The following is a 23,799-nucleotide window of genomic DNA, read 5'->3' on the forward strand; positions in this document are numbered from 1 at the left end:
TGTAAATATCACAGCTGGAAGGACCACAGAGATATGCAGACCAACCCTCTCGTTTTATAAATGAGGACACTAAGGCCCGGACCAGTTAAATGGCCTTATACCTCTTGGAATCAAGAGCCAAAGCTAAATTAACTGGGGCTAGTGATCAGCCCCAGTTTATACTAGACTGTATTTATTTCCTAGGTATCACTTACTGGGTTTCATACATAAGTATCAGGAACTAAATTATTTGTTAAAGGATGGCATTAATAACAAAGTAGGTCTGTCTCTGAGCCCATCTTAGAGAGTTCTTTTCCTGAAATATCAAAGAATTTCATTTGAAGCAACCTTGCCTATCTGCCAAGCCTGCAGTCTGGCCAACTGTACCACCCCCCTCTGTGCTTTGCTGGGCTGAGGGAGGTGGTAGGTGACAGTGCACAAAAGGACATCTCTCTCCCTTGGAGATTTAGTTTATTTTGCAATTTGCAAAATGAAACTCAAAAAAAAAGTCTGTAAGTGAAAATTTTTCTTAGGGCTTCAGGATTTAAATATGTGACAGTGGGCAGATAACATAATCCAGAAAGGTATATAGACACATAACTGCCCCAAAGCATCTACTGGTTGTAAGCTGCTAGGTGGGAAAAATGTGTTGGCTGTTGTTTTGGGTGGGGGAGGGGTGAGAGAAAGTAAGTATTGATTTCCCTAATGTTTCCTTTGTGTGGCTGCTGTTGCCATGTGGTGGTCTGTTGCTATGAAGATTTGTGGTGCCAGACAATGGCTGCTAGGCTCCTCATGACTGTGCTATTGGTGGAGCTGTTTCTGCAGGAGTCAGGCTAGTAAGCAACTGGCTAAGCAGTGGAGAAAGCTTGGTCACTGTGCACCATGTCTTCCTCCAGGTAAGTGCTGCTTGAGGCAAGACTGAGCGTGAAGGAGCGTTAATTATAGCCAAGGAAAAAGAAAAAAAGCCGAGAACCAGTGTAACTTTCCAGTATAAATCTCTAAAATTAGATACTTCACAGTTCACACACATACCTTCCTACATCAGAATCACACAGAATAAAGCAAGGGTAACTACCAAGGTTACCATTTCCATGAAAGAAGATTAATAGACAGACCCTTCTTTTTAGTAAGAAGGATAAAGACCCACAGCCAGGATCTGCAATCAGATGAGGATGAAGAACTGCTGAGGCAGGTTCTCAGCGGAGCTACCACAGGCAAACTTACTTCCTGCTAAGCAAAACCACTGGCTATTACTCTGATAATGAGAAAACTGCAACCCATAGACCAAAGCACAAGGCAGAGTTTGAAGCAGGGCCAAATGTTCTCCCAGGTAATAAGGGCCAGAGTCATAGAAGTCACCCTGGGTCTGTGCAGATGTTGGCTATTTACCCACCCTCTTTATCCTCCCACATATTTACCCTTCTTTCTATCTCAGAGTATATTTACACTTTTAGAGTACATATAATGTAAAGATCATCTAGCCTCTATTGCAGTCCAATACAGTAAACCACTAGATACATGTGACTCTTTAAATTTAATAATCCTCATCAACAAAACTAAAAGGCAACTGACAGAATGAGAGAAGATATGTGCAAATGACATATCAGATAAAGGGTTAGTATCTAAAATCTATAAAGAACTTATCAAACTCAATATCCAAAAACCAAAAATCCAGTGAAGGGATGGGCAAAAGACATGAACAAACAGTTTTCCAAAGACGGCATCCAGATGACTAACAGACACATGAAAAGATGCTCAACATCACTCCTCATCAGGGAAATACAAATCAAAACCACAATGAGATAGCACCTCACACCTGTCAGAATGGCTAAAATTAACAACTCAGGAAACAATAGCTGTTGGCAAGGATGCAGAGAAAGGGGAACCTTTTTGCACTGCTGGTGAGAATAAAACTGGTGCAGCCACTCTGGAAAACAGTATGGACGTTCCTCAAAAAATTAAAAATAGAGCTACCCTACAACCCAGCACTGGATAGTTATCCAAAGGATACAAAAACGCTGATTCAAAGGGGCACATGCACCCCAATGTTTATAGCAGCACTATCAACAATAGCCAAATCATGGAAAGAACCCAAATATCCATCGACTGATGAATGGATAAAGAAGATGTGGTGTGTACATGTGTGTGTATACATACACACAATGGAATATTACTCAGCAATCAAAAAGAATGAAATCTTGCCATTTGCAACAACACGGACAGGACTGGAATTTATTATGCTAAGTGAAATAAGTCAGAGAAAGATAAATACCATATGATTTTAGTCATACATGGAATTTAAAAAAAAACAGATGAACACACGGGAAAAAAGGGAAAAATAAGATAAAAACAGGGAGGGAGGCAAACCACAAGAGAGTTTTAAACACAGAGAATAAATTGAGAGTTGCTAGAGGGGTGCTGGGAGGAGGGCTGGGCTAAATGTGTGATGGGCATTAAGGAGGGCACTTGTTGGGATGAGCAGTGGGTATTATATGTAAGTGGTGAATCATTGAATTCTACTCCTGAAACTATTATTATACTATATGTTAACTAACTTGGATTTAAATAAAAAAAATTATCCTCAGTATCATGTGCCACATTTTAGGGTGCTCAATATCACATATGACTAGACTACCATTTTGGACAGCTTATTTCCAACACAAGAAGTTTTACTGAATAGTATACATCTAACCCAAGCCCTCATAAATTAGAAATCTAAGGCCAGGAGAAGTTAAGAGGCTTACCCAAGCTGACACAGCTAGCTAAAGGTATGATCTGTTCTGGAATCCAACTTTCCTGACACTAGTTCAGATATCTGTTCTATACTATAACGCCTTTAAGACACTATTAGTCCTTGAAACAGTTACTCTCAAACAGTTCCCAACAATCTTAGTTATTGAATAAAAATGTGGAGGTGGGGATGCCTAGTCTCTCTAGGTGTACTTGTGCATATATATGACAAAACCTTTAACAAGTGCAAAAACTAAAAATGCCTTCCTACCCACCAAATCTTTAGGCTAGAGTTCAGCTTTGGAAGATGGACCAAATGTATCATATAGCTTTTCAGAGTATACAAGGGAGTTGCCCTCACTTCAGCTTCAAAAACATCATCTTTTAAAAAACGTATTCTTATTTATTTTTTTTATTTTCAAGAGAGTGAACAAGGGGAGAGGGGCAGAGGAGGCGAGATAGAGATAATCCCAAGTAGGCTTCACACTGAGGAGCATTAAGAGGCTCCTGCTTAAGAGCATGAAGACAGAAGGAATTGGGCTAATGAATCTTGAGAATGAAGCAAGTATTGGGAAGTGTGAATATAATAGGGAGATGAAGGGATTGCTAAGCACTACTGTGAGCTCAGCTTATGTCAGCTAGCATACACTTGCCTCAAAAGCAGCCGGGTTTTGTAGGATCAGGAGTTGAAAAATGAGAGTGGAGATTTCTTGAATTGGGGAGTGGCAAGGAGAGTCGGGTTTTTTTGTTTGTTGTTTTTTTAGAAAACAAATCTATTAAACAAGTGTATAATGAAATTTCATCATTGGTATTAAAATTTTTTAGTTTTCATTCTCATGATTGTTCATTTTTAAGATGAACTAGTATGGATGGATCCATACTGATTCCAAGGTTTAACACAGATTCTTACACTTAAAAGATGGAAGGTCCTTATTGGTGACCTAATTCAACTTTACTTAAGAGATGAGGGAACTAAGGACCAAAGAAGTTAAGGAACTTGCCCAAGGTCACAATCATAACAGCAGATGTATACAGCTCACCTGGTTTCACACCAAGTGCTCTTTTTGCTATATTACAAATTCTTCCAGGAAGCACATTTGCCAAAGTAATGCTACACTTAGTGTGGCTGCTTAAGAAGGAAAACTTACAGGGGCGCCTGGGTGGCTTGGTCGGTTAAGCGTCCGACTTCGGCTCAGGTCATGATCTCACGGTCTGTGGGTTCAAGCCCCGTGTCGGGCTCTGTGCTGACTGCTCAGAGCCTGGAGCCTGTTTCAGATTCTGTGTCTCCCTCTCTCTGTGACCCTCCCCCGTGCATGCTCTGTCTCTGTCTCAAAAATAAATAAACGTTAAAAAAAAATTTTTTTTTTAAAAAAGAAGGAAAACTTACAGCATCTCCTGGAATTTTTTTTTAAGTTTATTTATTTATTGACAAAGAGAGAGAGAGAGGGAGGGAGGGAGACAGAATGAGTGGGGGAGGAGGGAAGGGGGATGGAGGGAGAGGGGGAGAGAGAGAGAGAGAGAGAGAGAGAGAGAGAGAGAGAGAGAGAGAATGAATATCTCAAGTGGGCTTTGCACTCATCACTGAGCTGGACATGGGGCTAGATCTCACAACCATGAGATCGTAACCTGAGCTGAAATCAAGAGTTGGGACACTTAACTGAGACACCCAGGTACCCCTAGCATCTCCTAAAATTCTTTTTTTTTAATGTTTATTTATTTTTGAGACTGAGTGTAAGTGGGAGAAGGGCAGAGACAGAGGGGGACAGAGGATCCAAAGTGGACTCTGTGATGACAGCAGTGAGCCCAACGTGGGGCTCAAACTCATGGATTGCGAGATCATGACCTGAGCTGAAGTCAGGCATTTAACCAACTGAGCCACCCAGGTGCCCCTCTTTTTTTTATGTTTATTTTTTTTTTTATTTTTGAGAGAGAGAGAGAGAGAGAGAGAGAGAGAGAGAGAGAGAGAGAGAGAGAGAGAGAGAGGATCCAAAGTGGGCTCTGTACTGACAGCAGAGCCTGATACAAGGCTTGAACTCATGAACCATGAGACCATGACCTGAGCCAAAAATCAAGAGTTAGTCACTTTAACTGACTGAGCCACCCACACACCCCAGCCTGTCTTCCTTAAAAGCACCAGCCAAGCCAGGAAGCAATTTTGCCTCAGCAAAAGTATATGGTCTGCCTTAAGGCTTCTTATACACTGTTTCTGGGGCCTTGTATTAAAGTAAGCCTTGTTAACTAGGAATGGACTTGGGACCTATTATTTCAATTTGAAGTGGGGTGGGACAAAGTGAAATCAGGTGGAATCAGACCTCTGTATAAATGCTAAGTTTCAAAAAAAGCCAAGGAAAACATTCCAAGTTATACTTGGGTCTTAAGTACTAAGGTTGAGCCTAGTCAAGGAGGATCTTTGCAGTGCTGGCTGTATTGTGGACAGCCTAAAAAGAGATGGAATCTGCAAGAATTTAAAAATGTCTCCAAGGCAAGGTTTGCACTGAGAGTGAAGAAGGAAGCAACACTGCATGACAGGTAGGCAAAGAAACCAGGAAGAATTGAGGCCATGACCCCTACACCTGTTCTCAGCAAGGTGGCTCAGTTCTACAGGGACCTCATGATCCTCCATTTCCCTCAGAGGCCAAGCATTCACAGCTTCTTTCTAAGCTCTAAGGGTTTTTCCATTTGAAGATAGTAGTTTGCTGGGCAAAGAGACAGACACAAGCACAAAGAGTCGGGCAGCAGACAAAAAGCCTAGGAGGCTGAAGGATTTTTTTTTAAAAAGTATCTGTACATAGATCTTATTATTAACTTGAAGACTGACTCAGTATACTAGATCTTATAGATCTGCAGAGAAAGATCTTTGCAGGAAATCTCTGTTACCTGAAGATGAAAAGGAATGTAAACCAACTCTGATCCCAGTTCAGACCTTTGCCAACTGACAGTTCAGGTGAAGGCCCTTTGGGAGAGGCAGAAAGCAGAGGAGAAAATCTATAATTGCAGACAAGTTCCCTTTCCCTTGCGATGAATGAAAAAAAAAAAAAAAAAAAAAAAGAGGAGAGGTACTAAGCCCTGGAACACAATATAGGAAATGAGAGAAAATATGGTATTAAAAGTAGGAGAATTAAAAATCTTATAGATATAAATAAATGAGTGATCTCAAACCTGGTTAAAATAGTACTTATTCTGAGTTTCAGAGGTCTAGAATTTTGTAAAGTATTTGATATGATTTCTCAGTTCAAACACTATTACAGTATCTATAATATTAACAAAGATCTACAAATGACAACTAGATGTAACATTCATTCACTCAAATATTTTTGAGGGCCTACTACAGCTACCAAGTATTAAGTATTAGATATTCAATGGTGAGCAAAACAGAGTCCCTGGGCTCACAGAATTCTAAAACAGTGGAAGAGACAGACATTAACAGAAAAATATCATTCTATAAAATTGCAAACTGTGATAACTACTGTGAAATAAAACGCAGGGTGCATTCAAAATGTACAACAGGGGAACTTGGTAATAAGCTGCCAGGTACAACATGAGAGTCAGAGCAAACAACTAAAAAAAAACAGGGGCGCCTGGGTGGCTCAGTCGGTTAAACATCTGACTTCAGCTCAGGTCATGATCTCGCAGTTCATGAGTTCGAGCCCAGCATCAGGCTCTGTGCTGACAGCTCAGAGCCTGGAGCCTGCTTCGGATTCCATATCTCCCTCTCTCTCTGCCCCTCCCCTGCTTGCATTCTGTCACTGTCTCTGTCTCTCTCAAAAACAAATAAACATTAAACAAAAAATTAAAAAATTATAAAAAAATAAAAAACAAACAAACAAATAAAACCCCCAAAAAACCTGTGCTACTATCTCCTTGGCATGGAGGGAGAACAGGGACTCTCAGATAAAAAGGTATCCATTGGGGGTGCCTGGGTGGCTCAGTTGGTTGAGTGTCTGACTTTGGCTCAGCTCATGATCTCATGGCTCGTGAGTTCAAGCCCCACATTGAGCTCTGTGCTGACAGCTCAGAGCCTGGAGCCTGCTTCACATTCTGTGTCCCTCTCTCACTCTGCCCCTGCTCATACTCTCTCTCTCTCTCTCTCTCAAGAATAAATAAACATTAAAAAAAATAATAATGAAAAAAAGGTATCCATTATTCTCAGGAGAGTGAAAGGGTTAGTGCCTCACATTCTTACAAAGTTTTCATCGGTTAACATATATGAAAAGCAACTTGCTCTTGGAGGAAAGTCACCATCATAAAGATGGACAGAATAAATAGGCAGGAAATTGACGTCTTCTATCTTCAATATACTGAGGCAAGAGGCTCCGAAGGCTGGTTGGTGTCAAAGAGCTGTGGGCTGGATATGTTTGTCATTCCAACAGACTCTGTGGCTATTCAGACCTTTGGCCAAAGGCAGATGACATTTTCAAAATTAGAGATAGCCACTTGTGATTTCCAGACTGTCTACTGTATACACATATCCAGAGTCAACCTCTAGGGTCAACCCCTCTCTCCACTGTCTCTGCATCAGTTTCTAACACAAGAGAAAAAAAAAATTTTTTTTTGGCATTATGGTCTCAGGCACACAATAAAACCTATCAGCAATGTTCTTCTGAAAACTGAAGCTTTACTATATTGTTATCAACAAGAAAGCCAAAAACAGAATTCTTAACCTGTGTCACATCAATACCTACTGCATGACAGACTTTAAATAAATACTGAATCACAACAAAATATTCAGAGGAACAGACTTTAATTAGAATGACCAGAATGAAATGCTTGAATTTCCATGGGCAAACTGACAAGATAGCTTATGATAATTAGAGATAATGAGCTGTGCTCCTCTGGGCCTCTAAACTTCAGAGTGGGGATGCTTTCAAAGTCTGGTTACTGATGCAGAGACCTGATGGGACTCTGAGGCCCAGCCTCTATAAACATACTCTGTATAAACATACTTTGACAAGAACTTGGAATCTTTATAAAAAGAATATATGTGCTGAAATCAAATTGCCACAGATGGTACCAAGGGATCAGAAATACCTGGTCAAGTCCCTTCACACAACTATTTTTTCAGGTTTATGAACTTCTAAAATAGAAGAGACTCTGTTCTCAGGGGCAAATGGAACATACAAGAAGTCTGGATGGTAGCCTCAGGCAGAAGCACCCTGCAGTGAGCCAACTGCTTAGTGGATGCCTGAAAACAAGACCATGTAAACATTTCCCTGTTGCCTAGGCCTATAAAATCTGTACTAAGTGACAGATGCATGAAGTGAAGTGGGTGGCTGGGCAATGAGGCAACCAGTGGGAAGGAGCTGGCTGCACCTCCAGGTGTTAAAAAAGGCAAGAGTTGCATATTCAATGAGCCAACAATAAGTCAATTTAAGAGTGACTGTTTTCCATTTCCTTGACTCCCACAGCTGTCCTTTTATTACTTTTTTCTCTTGAAGCCTGACCCAAAAGTTCATTTACATTCAAATTCTCCCATATAAAATGATAAAGAGGAGTATGGAGAGTAGAGACACAGTGTGAATTACCTGGCCAGCACTTAACAAATGACTGCTTAAATGCCAGGGCCAACAATGTGGATACCCATAAAAGAGAGATAATTAATTTTAAAAACTGGCAATCTTGGGAGACCTCAGTGTTGGGCTCCGTGGGTTAAGCCTCCACTCCTGATTTCAGCTCAGGTCATGACCTCACGGTTCGCAGCATCAAGCCCTGCACTAGTGGAGCCTGCTTGGGATTCTCTCTCTTCCTCTCCCTCTCTGCTCCTCTCCTGCTCCTGCTGTCTCTCTCAAAATAAATAAATAAACTTTAAACAAACAAAATGGCAATCTCCAGAAGCTGCGCAATTTTACTGAGAAGTTTGCTGTGATCTCCTGGGTAGGTGTCACTAGCAAACTATGGTCACTTGAGACTCCTAATAAATACTTGGTGTTATTTACAACGATAAGCCCCTGTTGGCAGAAGCAGGTTGAGAAGAGATGGGAAAAGACGCACATAGCACTTACCATCTTCTGTTTCCTGCCACACGATGCCCTCGAGGTTGACGCTTGTTCCAGGTTCACAGGGGCCCAGGCACTCAGGCTCTGTAGCTAGAGCCACATCACATGTGTTGACCCCAACTGATCTGGTACGAACCATGATCTGCTCACAGGGGGAGGAGATGTCATTATTGACCACTGGTACCAAAAGGTGCAGTGGCAGCACTGCTGGTGTAGAGACAGGGGACTCCATCTGTAGGGGAAGAGAAGTAGTAGCTGAGTGGCAGAGAGAACATTTAGAGGAAATACCTTCTCTGTATTTAATCTAGTCCTACATTCTTTCCTGCCAGTGTGGAAGGCTCTAAATGTAAGACTTTAGTCCTTCCTTTCAAGTTCTAGCTCATGATACCACTACAAATCTAATGGTTTATATGAGCGCACCCTGTGGCAGAAGCTCTATTTCTTATTAACGATCTTCCTCACAAATGGTGCTTGGCTAAAAGTGTATTAAAAAATGTGGGGGAAGGAAAGCGGAAAAAATAGTTTCAAACAACAGAGAGGGAGGCAAACCATAAGAGTCTCTTAAATATAGAAAACAAACTGAGGGTTGATGGGGGTGGAGAGCGGGGGAGAGGGGAAAAGGGGTGATGGGCATCGAGGAGGGCACTTGTTGGGATGAGCATTGGGTGTTGTATGTAAGTGATGAATCATGAGAATCTACCCCCAAAACCAAGAATACATTGTATACACTGTATATTAGCCAACTTGACAATAAATTATATTTAAAAAAAATCTTGTCTCATTTAAAAATCTCCAGTGATGGAGAACCAGGTCCAGATTTCAACAGTAATAGAGCACATAGATTGATGACAACAAAAAGGTTTCTGAGGCATGTTCTACTGCCACCACTATCTTTCCCACCAATCTATCATTCAACAAATAATACATTAATCATGTATAAAACCCAAGAATACAGGTAGGGATAAAAAAGGAAAAAAATATCTAGATCCCAGGAATGTCACTTTAAGAAGACTAGAACTTCAATTCATCTTTAGCTAGAAGGACATCTACTTAAAAGTTATAAGAGGGCTAGGAGCAACCTGATGGGGGTTTCTAACACTTAGAGATTACAACAGCGACTGGTTAGTAAGAATGGCATTTTGGAGCAAGAATGTAACATCAAATTTATCTGTAACAAATAGCAGGTGCTGTTAGGACCCAGAAGCCTATTCATGGCAGTCTGTAGATGAAGCTGATCACACACATGCACAGACAGAAATAGGTGAGCACAAGGACCAGCATCTACCTCTAAAACTAGAATCTCGGGGAGCTTGGGTGGCTCAGTTGGTTAAGCATGTGACCTCGGTCTGGGTCATGATCTCACTGTTCCTGAGTTTGAGCCCCATGTCGGGCTCTGTGCTAACAGCTTCAGAGCCTGGAGCCTGTTTCAGATTCTGTGTGTCCCTCTCTCTCTGTCCCTCCCCCACTCACGCTCTGCCTCTATCTCTCAAAAATAAACATTAAAAAACTTTTTTACAACTAGAATCTCTCACAAGAGTACAATTACTTAGAAACCAATAATTCAACATATCCAGAGTTCAAAGTTGTAATATGGAGGGTAATAATCTTTTAACTCTTTAAATCCTAGCATTTATCAGACTGACAAAGTACCTGAATCTACACTGCCCAGATCCTAACGGAACACAGTGTCCTGCATATGCAAAAGCACTCAATTCACACTGACTAATCTTCCCTGAAGATTAAGTATGATACCAGTCAGCAAACCTAGAAAATAAGAGTCAAGGATTGGGACCCTCTTCCTCTTGTGAAAGATTTTTTCTTTTTTTTTTTTTTAAGTCCAGTTTGAATGTACTCCTTCAACAGACCTACATCCAGAGAGTTACATATGCACCCACAAACCAAGCTGCTGGACAGGTCTGCAACAGAACTCTGGTTCTGAAACAGTTTACTGAATGACCACTGCTATACCTGTAACCCACCTCTCTAACACAGGTGCGTGTGTGTGTACGTACACACACACACACACACACCTCTAGAAGCTGAGATCTGGGTACTATATCTACTCTCTGCAGTTAGTTAGCTCTGACTTCTTGGCTTAGAGGTCATTGCTATTTGTGAATCATCACTGTCAAGAGTCCACTGAATGCTAGAACACGGATTCTGATTAATTCTGGTTCCTGAAAAGCTGCCAAAACATTATCCTTGTCTGCTTGGCAGGCACCCCCCACCCCTATACTTCCCTAACTCCACCTTTTTCATAAAATGAAAGTTGAAGCCCATATAATGAATTTTCTGCATTATGGTCAATGCCAAAAGGCTTTTTTGCTTCTTTTTGCACTCTTGAAAATCAGGCATTGATCATTTTATTTGGCAACCTTCCTGGGATGTGGTAGATTCCTAAAAGACTCTTTAAAATTTCTATACACAGATTTGAAAGTAAAAACACAGAAAAAGTAAGTTCAACTCTATGACTCCTGTATATGGCTGGAATCTGGCTCTAATACCTAGCCCTTTCAGGAATGCTTCAAGAAGATAGCTAGTAACTCTTTGGAAAGAAAGTTTCTTGGAGATTTTACCCCTGAGAATTACTAAAAAGGGAAAATTAGAGACAGAGTATACACAGATCATCTTTACTCTTGGCCTCACCTCTGTTTTTCTATTTTTTTTCTTCTGGGGAAAACTGAGACAAAAACAATTTCATAATCAGTATGTGCATTTCCTTTGCTTAGGGTTTGTTCTCTCCTCATAGGGCTTGATCCTGTGAATCATGAGATCATGACCTGGGCTGAGATCAAGAGTTAGATGCTAACTGACGGAGTCACCCAGGAGCCCCAAGTTTGTTTTTTTTTCTATACCATTCTTCTACTAGCAAGAGAAATTCCTGCAAGGTCCTCTTTCTTGGACACAGAGGTTGGCCTAGATCTTTTAGGTCATTTCTCTGAACTTTCTCATTGCCTCATGTGACCATATCCTGTTACTAACCTGTTCCATTGCTAAGGCAGCAATTCCAAGCACAGAAGGAGGTAAGTCCCCAGGGAGTCAGTCAGTGTGTGTGTGTGTCTCTCTCTCTCTCTCTCTCTCTCTCTTTCTCTCTCTCTCCCTCTTTTTCTTTCCCTCTCTCAGCTATCAAGGACAGCTGTTTTCTATAACTGGTTTCATTTCCTGCTAGGTTATTCAGTGCTTATGGGAGACCAGGAAGAAAAGAAGCTACTAACACTGTACATGAAGCCAAGCCTCCAGTTCTATACTGACAGATCCAGAAAACAAGATCTAAGATGTGTAACTAGGAGACACCCCTGTTGCATTCAGTTTGCCAAATTAAACCCTGCTACAGAATATGTGGAGAGAAGGAACTTAGCTGAACTGATTAGAAAAATAGAACTAATATACAAAGAGCCAACTGACATGTATATGCAACAAACTGCTCTTACTGCTCAGAGATACTAAGTAGAATTCAGGAGCTCTGTGTGAGGATGATTTATTTAGTCAGTTAATTAATTAAAATAAATTTGGGGGTGGGGAGAAGTGAAGAAATCCACCTATGGGTTTGGAACTATTCAGTTTCCTACTTTGCAACAGAAATCTGAGGAGAAATCACAGAGCAACACAATAATGTTTAATTACAGCTCCAGCTCTACTAATTACCATTTGGTCACATCTATAATCTACATTAAGCCATACTGTATAATAAGCACCTCTGTGATATTCATCTAATAAATGAGGTGGCTTTATGGGATTTCACATTCTACTATTCACTGGAACAAACACAGTTTCATTTACCACTCTCCAGGAGAGGATAAATCAGAAAAGGACTTTTTTGCCACCTCTCCCACATTCCTAGGATACAAGAGCAGGAATTGTCAGGAGACTGGGGACAGGAGAGAAAATTAAGTAACAGGAATATAAAACGTTAAAGTCATTAAATACCTTAATAGCTACAACAACAATAAAAGCTGGGCCAATTCTTAGTCTCTGAAATGCTAAGGAGTGCCAACCTGGTTCCCGGACTCAATGAATGGGGACATAAACAAGACAAAATTAAAACTTGAAAAGAGAGGATTTGAAGTTGGAGATATCTGAAGTTTCCCAACAGTTCATGTCCTTTACCTTTTAATGATACTTCTTTTCAATTCACCTTTAGATATTAGTCTTAATAGCACCTATTACAGATCTAAGTGCTGATAGGCAGGTGACGCAGAAATGAGGACTGGAGAGAATAAAGGCCAGAGCCATTAATCTCCCCACAAGAAGTAATTATACACTGCCTTCAGCTGCCTCCCACACAAGAGAGGCACTGATGGCAGAAAAATTTCAAGGCTGCAATATAATTTTGGGGGTAGGAAATGCAGCGAAGAAATATTTGGGACAGATTCTTCCCTCTCTCCTTCTCAGGAGTCTGATATCTTCACATTCACAGCCAAAAGGCAGAAAGGAAGTCTACCAATAACTGCAGTAACTCTAAGAAAATTGCTTTATCCAAGAATGAAAGATAATTGGAGATAATGGCTAGATAAGTGTTCAGATTTATTCAGAATGATCGGATAAGATTATGTAGAATCAAATATTTTTTTAAGTTTACTTATTTATTTTGAGAAAGAGTGCATGGGGAAAAGGGCAGAGACAGGGAGAATCCCAAGCAGGCTCCACTTTGTCAGCAAGAGCCCCATTGCAGGGCTCAAACGTATGAAACTGTGAGATCATGACCCGGGCCAAAATCAACAGTTGGACGCCTAACTGACCAAGCCACCCAGGTGCCCCTGCCATCAAATATACCAGATTTTGTATTAATAACATGCTCTTTTTCCTTGATAATTCCAAAGGTCTTTCAAGATTTTACAGTGACTCAGCATCAGCAATGCTAATAGTAATATAAGTTCCTGATTCATAAATAAACATGTAAGTACTGCCTCTAATAATATTTGATCTGCTCACAAAATTTTTACTGTGGGTTATTAAAAAGAACAGGTATTTATTTAAAATCCTATTTATGAATTTATTATGTTGTTTCTCAAATTAAAATACAAAGGAAAAAATCCTCAGTTATTTGAACTGCCTCCTGTTGACTGAGATTGAGATAAAATAAATTTAATGTATTTTTTAAAAAATAATTAAGGTTTATCTTTGCTTATCCTGAAAGTTCAGTAATTGCTTATTTTCAAGAGCCCGATGGGTCGAAACCACAGAGCAACTGGGGCGCCTGGGTGGCTCGGTCGGTTAAGCATCCGACTTCGGCTCAGGTCATAATCTCACGGTCCGTGAGTTCGAGCCCCGCGTCGGGCTCTGTGCTGACCGCTCAGAGCCTGGAGCCTGTTTCAGATTCTGTGTCTCCCTCTCTCTCTGCCCCTCCCCTGTTCATGCTCTGTCTCTCTCTGTCTCAAAAATAAATAAACGTTAAAAAAAAAAATTAAAAAAAAAAAAGAAACCACAGAGCAACTGAATTCTCCCTTTTCACAAAGCTCTTGACACAATGCAATAGAATATTCCATGTAAATCACGACACAATACAACATTTAAGTGTTAGTGAAGGAGGAAATCACTTCCTTTTTCAACACTCTTTGAACCTGCCTCTTGGAAGGAAGGAAGGAAGGAAGGAAGGAAGGAAGGAAGGAAGGAAGGAAGGAAGGAAGAGGGGAGCCTGGGTGGCTCAGTCGGTTAAGCATCCGACTTCGGCTCAGGTCATGATCTCACGGTCCGTGAGTTCAAGCCCCGCGTCGGGCTCTGTGCTGACAGCTCAGAGCCTGGAGCCTGTTTCAGATTCTGTGTCTCCCTCTCTCTCTGACCCTCCCCCATTCATGCTCTGTCTCTCTCTGTCTCAAAAATAAATAAACGTTAAAAAAGAAAGAAAGAAAGAAAGAAAGAAAGAAAGAAAGAGAAAGAAAAAGAAAGGAAAAGAAAAGAAGAGGCTGCAGGTCTGCTGAACTCCTAGATTCCACATAAGCTTGCCTTGAAAAAGAATTTGTTTGTAACTCTGGTTAATTTCTTTTTTATTTCTTTTAAATATATATTTTTAACGTTTTATTTATTTTTGAGACAGAGAGAGACAGAGCATGAACGAGGGAGGGGCAGAGAGAGGGGGAGACACAGAATGGAAGCAGGCTCCAGGCTCTGAGCCATCAGCCCAGAGCCCGATGTGGGGCTCGAACTCACGGACTGCGAGATCGTGACCTGAGCTGAAGTCAGACGCTCAACCGACTGAGCCACCCAGGTGCCCCTAATTTCTAAGACATCTTGTAGCAGAAGGCAAGGAGGAAAAAAGAGAAAAAGAAAGACACAGTAGCTGGCACTGTAACCAGACATCAAACAATTCTTTGAAGGTAGGTATTCTGTTATTCACAGAAGACTTACTTTAGCACTCAATTTTAACCAATCAGCACCTGGTCAAGGTCAGCAGTGGAGACTGTTGGAGTTTGTAGTAGAAAATGCAAGTGCAAGTGAACATATAATTTGAAGACTGTAAGACTAGCCACAGGGAGCTCTCCTGCAACCATCACAATAGTCTCAGGCTCAAACCCAAAAGATTTCTTCCGATAAAGAGGGAAGAGCAGATCAAATGATCCTAATATTCAATCCTGTCTAAATTCTGTGTGTGGGAATGGATATATTATGCTGGAAATGTAACAAAGAAAAAAAATCTCATAAATGAAGTCAATGCATAACACAGATCACATGGTAGTGTCCCATTCCTGTGGCAAAGGCTTTTGCTGAAAGAAGCATCTATTCTGCTCTTCTAAGTCTTCTCACTCTACAATCTCCTGCCTGCTTGAAATTCACCACATTTTCCTTCAGCAAAGCTATTAACTTTGCAGCTGATGAGTGATGATAGCCACCTAAGTACTAGCTCTGAAATGACTTTTTTTTTTTCTACAGAAGGTTGATGATCCCTCCCATCCCTGTACTGTTCCAAGGGAAGCATGAGAATTAGCTTTTCAAGAATAAAGAATGAGAAAAATTCATTCTTTGGCTGCAACTACTTCCTCTCCTGAACACAATTCTTACCTCCTTTCACATACTCATTTCCTAAAAAGTCAGGGCTGGAGCTTGTCATCTCTACTCCATTCTCTTACCCCCATAGGATAGAAAAGCAAATGAGCAAATAAACAAAAAATAACCCACAGACCAAATAAGGTGAATACAACAGAAGCTAAAGCCTTTTTCTGAATCATTCAGAATCACAGATGTCAGCAGAAAAATCTCAATTTAACCTGTTTCATGGATGGGGCAAACTGTACTAAAGAACCTAATCATCATTCATATTGACAGTCCTAGGAGAAAACATGAGAATTCTAAATTGAGACATCACAAACCATATCTTGTTCTGTAGTAGCTTGGGAAGGAGAAATGAGAATGATTCTTCCTGCTTCAAGCCAGCTGTTCTTAAACATTTTGGTCTTGGGAAACCTTTAGAGTCTTAAAAACTGAGAACCTTACAGAGCTTTTATTTATGTAGGCTTTATCAATTGATATATACTGTATTAGAAATTAAAAGTGAACAGGGCACCTGGGTGGCTCAGGTGGTTAAGCGTCTGACTTCGGCTCAGGTCATGATCTCACAGTCCATGAGTTTGAGCCCCGCATCAGGCTCTGTGCTGACAGCTCAGAGCCTGGAGCCTGCTTCGGATTCTGTGTCTCCCTCTCTCTGCCCCTCCCTGTCTTACACTGCCTCTCTCTCTCAAAAATAAACATTAAAATTTTTCTTTAAAAAGTGAAAGATTTAACATGTACTAATTAACTTATTTTAAACAACTAATGATTTCAAAATGACAAAAGTGACACATAAGAACAGATTAGTAGTGGCCAGAAGGAAGGGTTGGTGGCATGTAGAAGAGAGTTGAGTATGGCTATGAAGGACAACACAAAGGATTCTTATGGTGATGGAGATGTTCTGTATTTTGTGTGGTAAATACCCAAGCTTACACATAATAAAATCGCATGGAACTTAATACACACACACACACACACACACACACACACACACACACACACACACAGAAAAATATACAAGTGAACACATGTAAAATGGGGAAATCTTAACAAGATAGGGAGATTGCATTATGTCAATATTCCTGTTGTGATATTGTACAATAGCTCTGCAAGGTGTTACTATTGGGGGAAACTAGGTAAAGGCTACATGAGATCTCTCTGCATTATTTATTACAACTATTAATTATCTCAAAACAAAAAGATTAACAAAAAATTGCAGATCCCAAAGAACTCTGATATGGAATATATTTATTGATAGATGTACAAATATATATAACATTTTAAATAAAAATAGCTGTAATTTTTCAAAAGAAAGGGGTAGAAAGAGCAGTGGCGTTGATTTACATTTTGCAAATCTCTTCAATGGCTGGTTAAAGACAGCTAGATTCTCATGCCTGTTTTTGCATTCAATCTGCTGATAAAATGTGTTGAACTACATAAAGAAAACTGGCCTCACAAAGATTTCATATATGTATCCTTTACAGATCATTGTGGCTGTTCTTTGATATGACACCAAAACTGAACAAATGATAGTTCTTAAAGGTTAGTGGCAATGTGGAATCTGAAACTATATCGTTGAACCTTTTGTACTCTGTTACATTACAATCCACTGGTCTGTCTAGTACTTTGAATGCTTCTCTTACCCATGCATGATTTTTAACATCATATATTAGTCATTTGGAAAATATTGGTTCAATGAGTTATACAGCTCTTTCAAACACTGACACATTCTATTAATATAAAGAAGTCATATTTGTTGATACTGCCTCTGAGCTCATCAGAAAACCTTTTAAGTATTGGCAGCCTGTCAAACGGATGGGGGGCAGATACAAATTTTGCAAAATTATAATGTTTGCTGGAAAGCTCATATTTTATCATTAATAACAAAGAGTGTCAATTGTCTTCCTTGGAGTCAACAGGCTTATTTCATTTATTTTTAAGAAAATGTCTGCTAAATACCCAACTCTGAATACCTGTACTGTCAGTTGTTCTTTTAGGTAAAAACGACATTCCACACACACACACACACACAAAAACCCAGGCTAGGTCAGCTTGCAACTCAGTTGCAATTGCTTTACACGTACTTTCCATTTTGTCACATAGAATACAAAAGGACATGGGCACTTTGGTGGCTGTTGAGTCAGTCTGTTGAGTGTCCAACTTTGACTCAGGTCATGATCTCATGGCTCATGGATTCAAGCCCCACGTAAGGCTCTGTGATGACAGCTCAGAGCCTATAGCTTGCCCGGGATTCTGTGTCTCCCTCTCTCTCTGCCCCTCCCGTGCTTGCACTCTCTCTCCTTCAAAAATAAACACTAAAAAAATAACAACAAAAAAACCCCAAAAGGACATGTACTCAAAAGGCGAGATACAATTAATATACAATACATATAAAGAGTTTTTTTTACGTTTGTATATTTTTGAGAGAAAGAGAGACAGCAGGTGTGCAAGCAGGTGAGGGGCAGTCAGAAAAGGAGACAGAGAATCCCAAGGAGGCTCCACTCTTGTCAGTGCAAAGCCTAATACGGGGCTTGATCTCACAAACTGTGAGATCATGACCTGGGCTGAAATCAAGAGTTGGATGCCTAGTGGGGGCCTGGGTGGCTCAGTCAGATGTCAGTCAGTCGGACATCGAGTGTCCGACTCTCGATTTTGGCTCTGGTCATAATCTCACTGTTTGTGAGATTGAGCCCCATGTCGGGCTCTGTCTGACACACTGAGATCCCCTCTCCATCTCTCTGCCCCTCCCTTGCTCATGCTGTCTCTCTCTTTCAAATTTCATTTAGCACAATGCTCTGAAGGTCCCATTCATGTTGTCACAAATGACAAGATTTCCCCCCACTGTTTTTTAATGGCTGATTTTTTTGTTTTTAAGTATAGTTGACCCATGAAAATAGCAAGATTTAATTACTTTTTGTGGCTGAGTACCATCCCATTGTATATACCCCATGTCTTCTTTATCCATTCCTCCACTGATGGACTCTTACATTGTTTCCATATCTTGACCACTGTAAAAAATGTTGCAATAAACATGGGGGTACATACATCTTTTAGTGATTTTGTTTTCTTCAGATAAATACTTAGAAGTGAAATCGCTGGATCACGTAGTAGTTCTATTTTTATTTTTTTGAGAAACTTCCATACTGTTTTGCATAGTGGCTCCACCAGTTTACTTCTTTCCCATCAGCAGTGAACTTTTTCCCACTTTCTAAACAGTATTTGTTATTCCTTGTTGTTTTGGTAATAGCTATTTTAATAGGTGTGAAGTAATATCTCATTGTGGCTTTGATTTGTATTTCCCTGATGATTAATGATGTTGAACAACTTTTTATATACCTTTGCCCTTTTGTACATCTTTGGGAAAATGTCTATTCAGATCTTTTGCCTAGTTTTTCAACTTTTTTTTTTTTCTGTTGAGTGGCATGAGTTCTTCATATATTTTGGGTATAAACCCCCTATCAGATATATATGCTTTGCAAATATTTTCTCCCATTCGGCAGGTTGTCTTTCATTTTGTTGATGGTTTCCTTTGCTGTGCGTGCAGAAGCTTTATGTTTTGATGTAGTCCCATTTATTTTTCTTTTTGTTGCTTTTGCTTCTGGTGTCAGATTAAAAAAATCGTTGCCAAGACTATGTCAAGGAGCTTACCATGTATGTTATCATCTAGGAGTTTTATGGCTTCAGGTTTTACATTTGGGGTTAATTTTTAATTAATCCATTTGGGGTTAATTTTTATGTATGTTGTAAGATGGTGGTCAAGTTTCATTCCTTTACACGTGGCTGTCCAGTTTTCCCAATACTGTTTAATGAAGAGACTGTCCTTTCTCTACTGCATATTCTTGGCTCCTTTGTCATATATTAATTGCCTGTATATGCTTGGGTTTATTTCTGAGCTCTCTATTCTGTTCCACTGATCTAACGTTTCTATGCCAATACCATTCTGTTTTAATTACTGTAGCTCTGTAATAGAATTTAAAATCAGGGAGAATGAGGGGCACCTGAGTGGCTTGGTCAGTTAAGCATCTGACTTTGGCTCAGGTCATGATCTGATGGTTCATGAGTTCAAGCTCCGCACTGGGCTCTTTGCTGACAGCTTGGAGTTGGCTTCATATTCTGTGTCTCCCTCTCTCTCTGCTCCTCCCCTGCTCACACCATCTCTCTCTGTCTCCTTCTCTCTCTCTCTCAAAAATAAAAATAAACATTAAAAAATTAAAAAAAAATCAGCAGGATGCCTCTAGCTTTGTTCTTATTTCTCAAGATCGTTCTGGCTGTTTGGGGTCTTTTGTGGTTCCATACAAATTTTATTATTCTAATTCTGTGAAAAATGCCATTGGAATTTTGACAGTGACTGCACTGAATCTGTAGACTGCACTGGGTAGTATGGATACTTTAATGATCCTGATTCTTCCAATCTATGAACATGAAATACCTTTCCATTTATGTTGTCTTTAATTTCTTTCATTAATGTCTTGTGGTTTTCAATATACAAGTCTCTCGTCTCCTTTGTTAAATTTAGCCCTAATTCATTCTTTTTGATCCAACTGTAAATGGAATTTTCTTAAATTTCTTTCTGATATTTTGTTATTAGTGTATAGAAATGCACTAGGTTTTTGTACTGATTTTGTATCCTGCAACTTTAGTGAATTCATTTATTAGTTCCAATAGTTGAAAAAAAAATTTTTTTAATGTTTATTTATTTTTGACAGAGAGAGAGAGCGAGCGAGCGAGCATGAATGGGGAGGGGCAGAGAGAGAGGGAGACATAGAATCTGAAATAGGCTCCAGGCTCTGAGCTGTCAGCACAGAGCCCGATGTGGGGTTCGAACTCATGGACAGTGAGATCATGACCTGAGCTGAAGTTGGACGCTCAACTGACTGGCCACCCAGGCGCCCCTCCAATAGTTTTTTTAATGGAGTCTTTGGGGTCTTCTATAGATATCATGTCATTTGTAAATAGAGAGAGTTTTACTTCCTCCTTTCCAATTTGTATGTCTTTTATTTCTTTTTTTTTTACATAATTGCTCTGGCTAGGGTATCCTATACCATGTTGAATAAAGAGGCAAGAGTGGGCATCCTTGTCTTGTTCCTGATCTTAAGGGAAAAGCTGAAAGCTTTTCACCACCGAGTAAGATGTTAGCTCTGAGCTTGGCATACATTTATTATGTTGAGGTATGTTCCCTCTACACACACTTTGTTGAGAGTTTTTGTCATGAGTGGATATTGAATTTTGTCAAATGCTTTTTCTGCATCTACTGAGATGATCATATAATTTTTACCCTTCTTTTTGTTAATGTGTTGTGTAACACTGACTGATTTGCAGATGCTGAAATATCTTTGCATTCCTGGAATAAATCCCACTTGATATGGTGTATGATACTTTTAAACTGAATTTGGTTTGCTAATATTTAAACATTTTTTTAAAATGTTTACTTATTTTTGAAAGAGAGAGAGAGACAGAGATGGAGACAGAAAGTGAGGAGGTAGGGGCAGACAGAGAAAGAGACACAGAATCTGAAGGAGGCTCCAGGCTCTGAGCTGTTAGCACAGAGCCCGATGTGGGGCTAGAACTCATGGACTGTGAGATATTGACCTGAGCTGAAGTAGGACGCTCAACCGACTGAGCCACCCAGGTACCCCGGTTTGCTAATATTTTGTTGATAATTTTTGTATGTGTGTTCATCAAGGATAATGGCTCATAATTTTCTTTTCTTGGAGCATCCTTGTCTATTTTGGTGTCAAGGTAATGCTGGCCTCATAAAATGAGTTTGAAAGAGTTCCCTCCTCTTCTATATATAAAGTAGTGGATTAATCATATATAAAGCTAGTGTAAAGGCTAAATGATGAAAGTAGGAAAAGTAACTATGATTACAATAATTAGTAATAATAATTAGTAGGGATACACAATAATTAGTAGGGATACACAAGATAAAAAGATGTAAAATATGACATCAATAACAAAACCTGGGTAAGGGGAAAATAAAAATATTAAGCATTAGAATGGAATCAAACTTAAGTTGTTATCAACTATAATAGGCTGTTATAGATATAGGTTGTTATATGTAGAACTCACGGTAGCCTCTAAACAAAACCTGTAGTAAGCACACAAAAGAGAAAGAGAAAGCAATATAAGCACACTACTAAAGAAAGTCATCAAACGACAAAGGAAAGAGCAACAGAAATGAATACAGAGGAACTACAGTTAGAGCCACAAAACAATTAACAAAATGGCAATATGTATCTATCAATAATTACTGTATTTTAAATTATATTCATTCATTCATTCATTCATTCAATTTAAAATGTTTTTTTATTTATTACACATGAGCTGGGGAGGGGCAGAGAGAGAGAGAGGGAGAGAGAGAATTCCAAGAAGACCCTACACTGTTAGCATAAAGTCTGACTCGGAGCTCGATCTCATCAACTGTGAGATCAAAATCAAGAGTTGGATGCTTAACCAACTGAGCCACACAGGCGCCCCTATTTATTTTTTTACTTGAAGTATAGTTGACATACAATGGTATTACTTATAAAGTATCAATAATTACTTTAAATGTAAGGAGACTAAACTTTCCAGTCAAGAGAAACAGAGCAGCTGGGGCACCTGGGTGGCTTAGTTGGTTGAGTGTCTGATTTTGGCTCAGGTCATGATCTCGTGGTTTGTGAGTTCAAGCCCCGCATGGGGCTCTGTGCTGACAGCTCAGAGCCTGGAGCCTGCTTCTTCAGATTTTGTCTCCCTCTCTCTCTGCTCCATTCACTGCTTGTTCTCTCCCTCTCAAAAGCAAAAAACATTAAAAAGAAAAAAAAAAAGGAGGAAACAGAGCAGCTGAATGGATGAAAAAACAAGACCTATCTATATGCTACCTATAAGGATATTCACTTTAGATGTAAGAACACACAGAGATTTAAAGTGAAGGGTTGAAAAAAGAAACACTATGCAAATGGAAACCAAAAGAAAGCTGGAGTGGCTATATTTATACCAGATAAAACAGACTTTTTTTAAAACATTTATTCAACTTTCAGAGACAGAGCACTGGGTGGCTCAGTCGGTTAAGCTTCCGACTTCGGGTCAGGTCATGATCTTGCGGTTCGGTAAGTGAGTTCAAGCCCCAGGAGTTCGAGCTGAACCGACAGCTTTGAGCCTGGAGCCTGCTTCAGATTCTGTGTCTCCTTCTCTCTCTGTCCCTACCCCACTCACGCCCTCTCAAAAATAAACATTAAAAAAATTTTTTTGAAAGTCGCATACTCTTCCAGCTGAGCCAGCCAGGCACCCCAAGAAATAAAAGTCTTATAACAACTAGAAACTATAAAGTAGAAGGAATTAGAAAAAGAAGAACAAATGAAGTTCAAAGTTAGTTGAAGAGAGGATATAACAAAGATTAGAGCAGAAATAAATGAAATAAAGACTCAAAAGACAGTAAAGAGGACCTATGAAATGAAGAGGTGGTTCTTTGAAAAGATAAGCAAAACTGACAAGACTTTAGCTAGACTCATGGGGGGGGGGGCATGGTAGAGAAAGAACTCAGATAAAATCAGAAATGCAAGAGGACATGTTACAACTGACATCACAGAAATACAAAAGGTCATAAGACATCACTAAGAGTAATTATATGCCAACAAATTGGATGACCTAAATTCCTAGAAACATACAACCTATCAAGACTCAACCATGATGAAGTAAAAAGTACAAACTAATTACTACTAAGGAGATTGAATCAATAATCAAAAACCTCCAGATGAATAAAAGTTCAGGATCATATAGCTTCAATGGTGACTTCTACCAAACATTCAAAGGAGATTAATATCAATCCTTCTCAAACTTTTCCAAAATTTTTATCTTTTTTTTTTTAAACATTTATTTTTTTTTGAGAGAGAGAGAGAGAGAGAGAGAGAGAGAGAGAGCGCACACACAAGCAAGGGAGGGGCAGAGAGAAAGGGCAACAGAGGATCTAAAGTGGGCTCCATGCTGACAAAGAGAGCCTGATGCACAGCTCGAACTCGCAAATGGTGAGATCATGACCTGAGCCAAAGTCGGATGCTTAACCGACTGAGTTACCCAGGTGCCCCCCCCCCCACCCAATTTTTATCTTTTACTGTGAGGTCATAGCAGTGAAGAATGT

The 23,799-nt window shown here is 39.8% G+C and overlaps 1 protein-coding gene across 3 annotated transcripts in view; it reads right to left on the minus strand.

Moving 5' to 3' along the window:
- ZNF609 (zinc finger protein 609) overlaps positions 1-23,799 on the minus strand; it is a 213,703-nt gene that overhangs the window by 53,189 nt on the left and 136,715 nt on the right. For all 3 annotated transcript variants that reach the window (XM_023255209.2, XM_045059172.1, XM_045059171.1), the window contains one exon: positions 8,709-8,934. In XM_023255209.2, coding sequence (XP_023110977.2) covers positions 8,709-8,934 — 226 coding nt within the window. The remainder of the gene's footprint in view (positions 1-8,708; positions 8,935-23,799) is intronic.

Source organism: Felis catus, chromosome B3 (genome assembly GCF_018350175.1).
Source record: "Felis catus isolate Fca126 chromosome B3, F.catus_Fca126_mat1.0, whole genome shotgun sequence".
NCBI classification, from domain to species: domain Eukaryota; kingdom Metazoa; phylum Chordata; class Mammalia; order Carnivora; family Felidae; genus Felis; species Felis catus.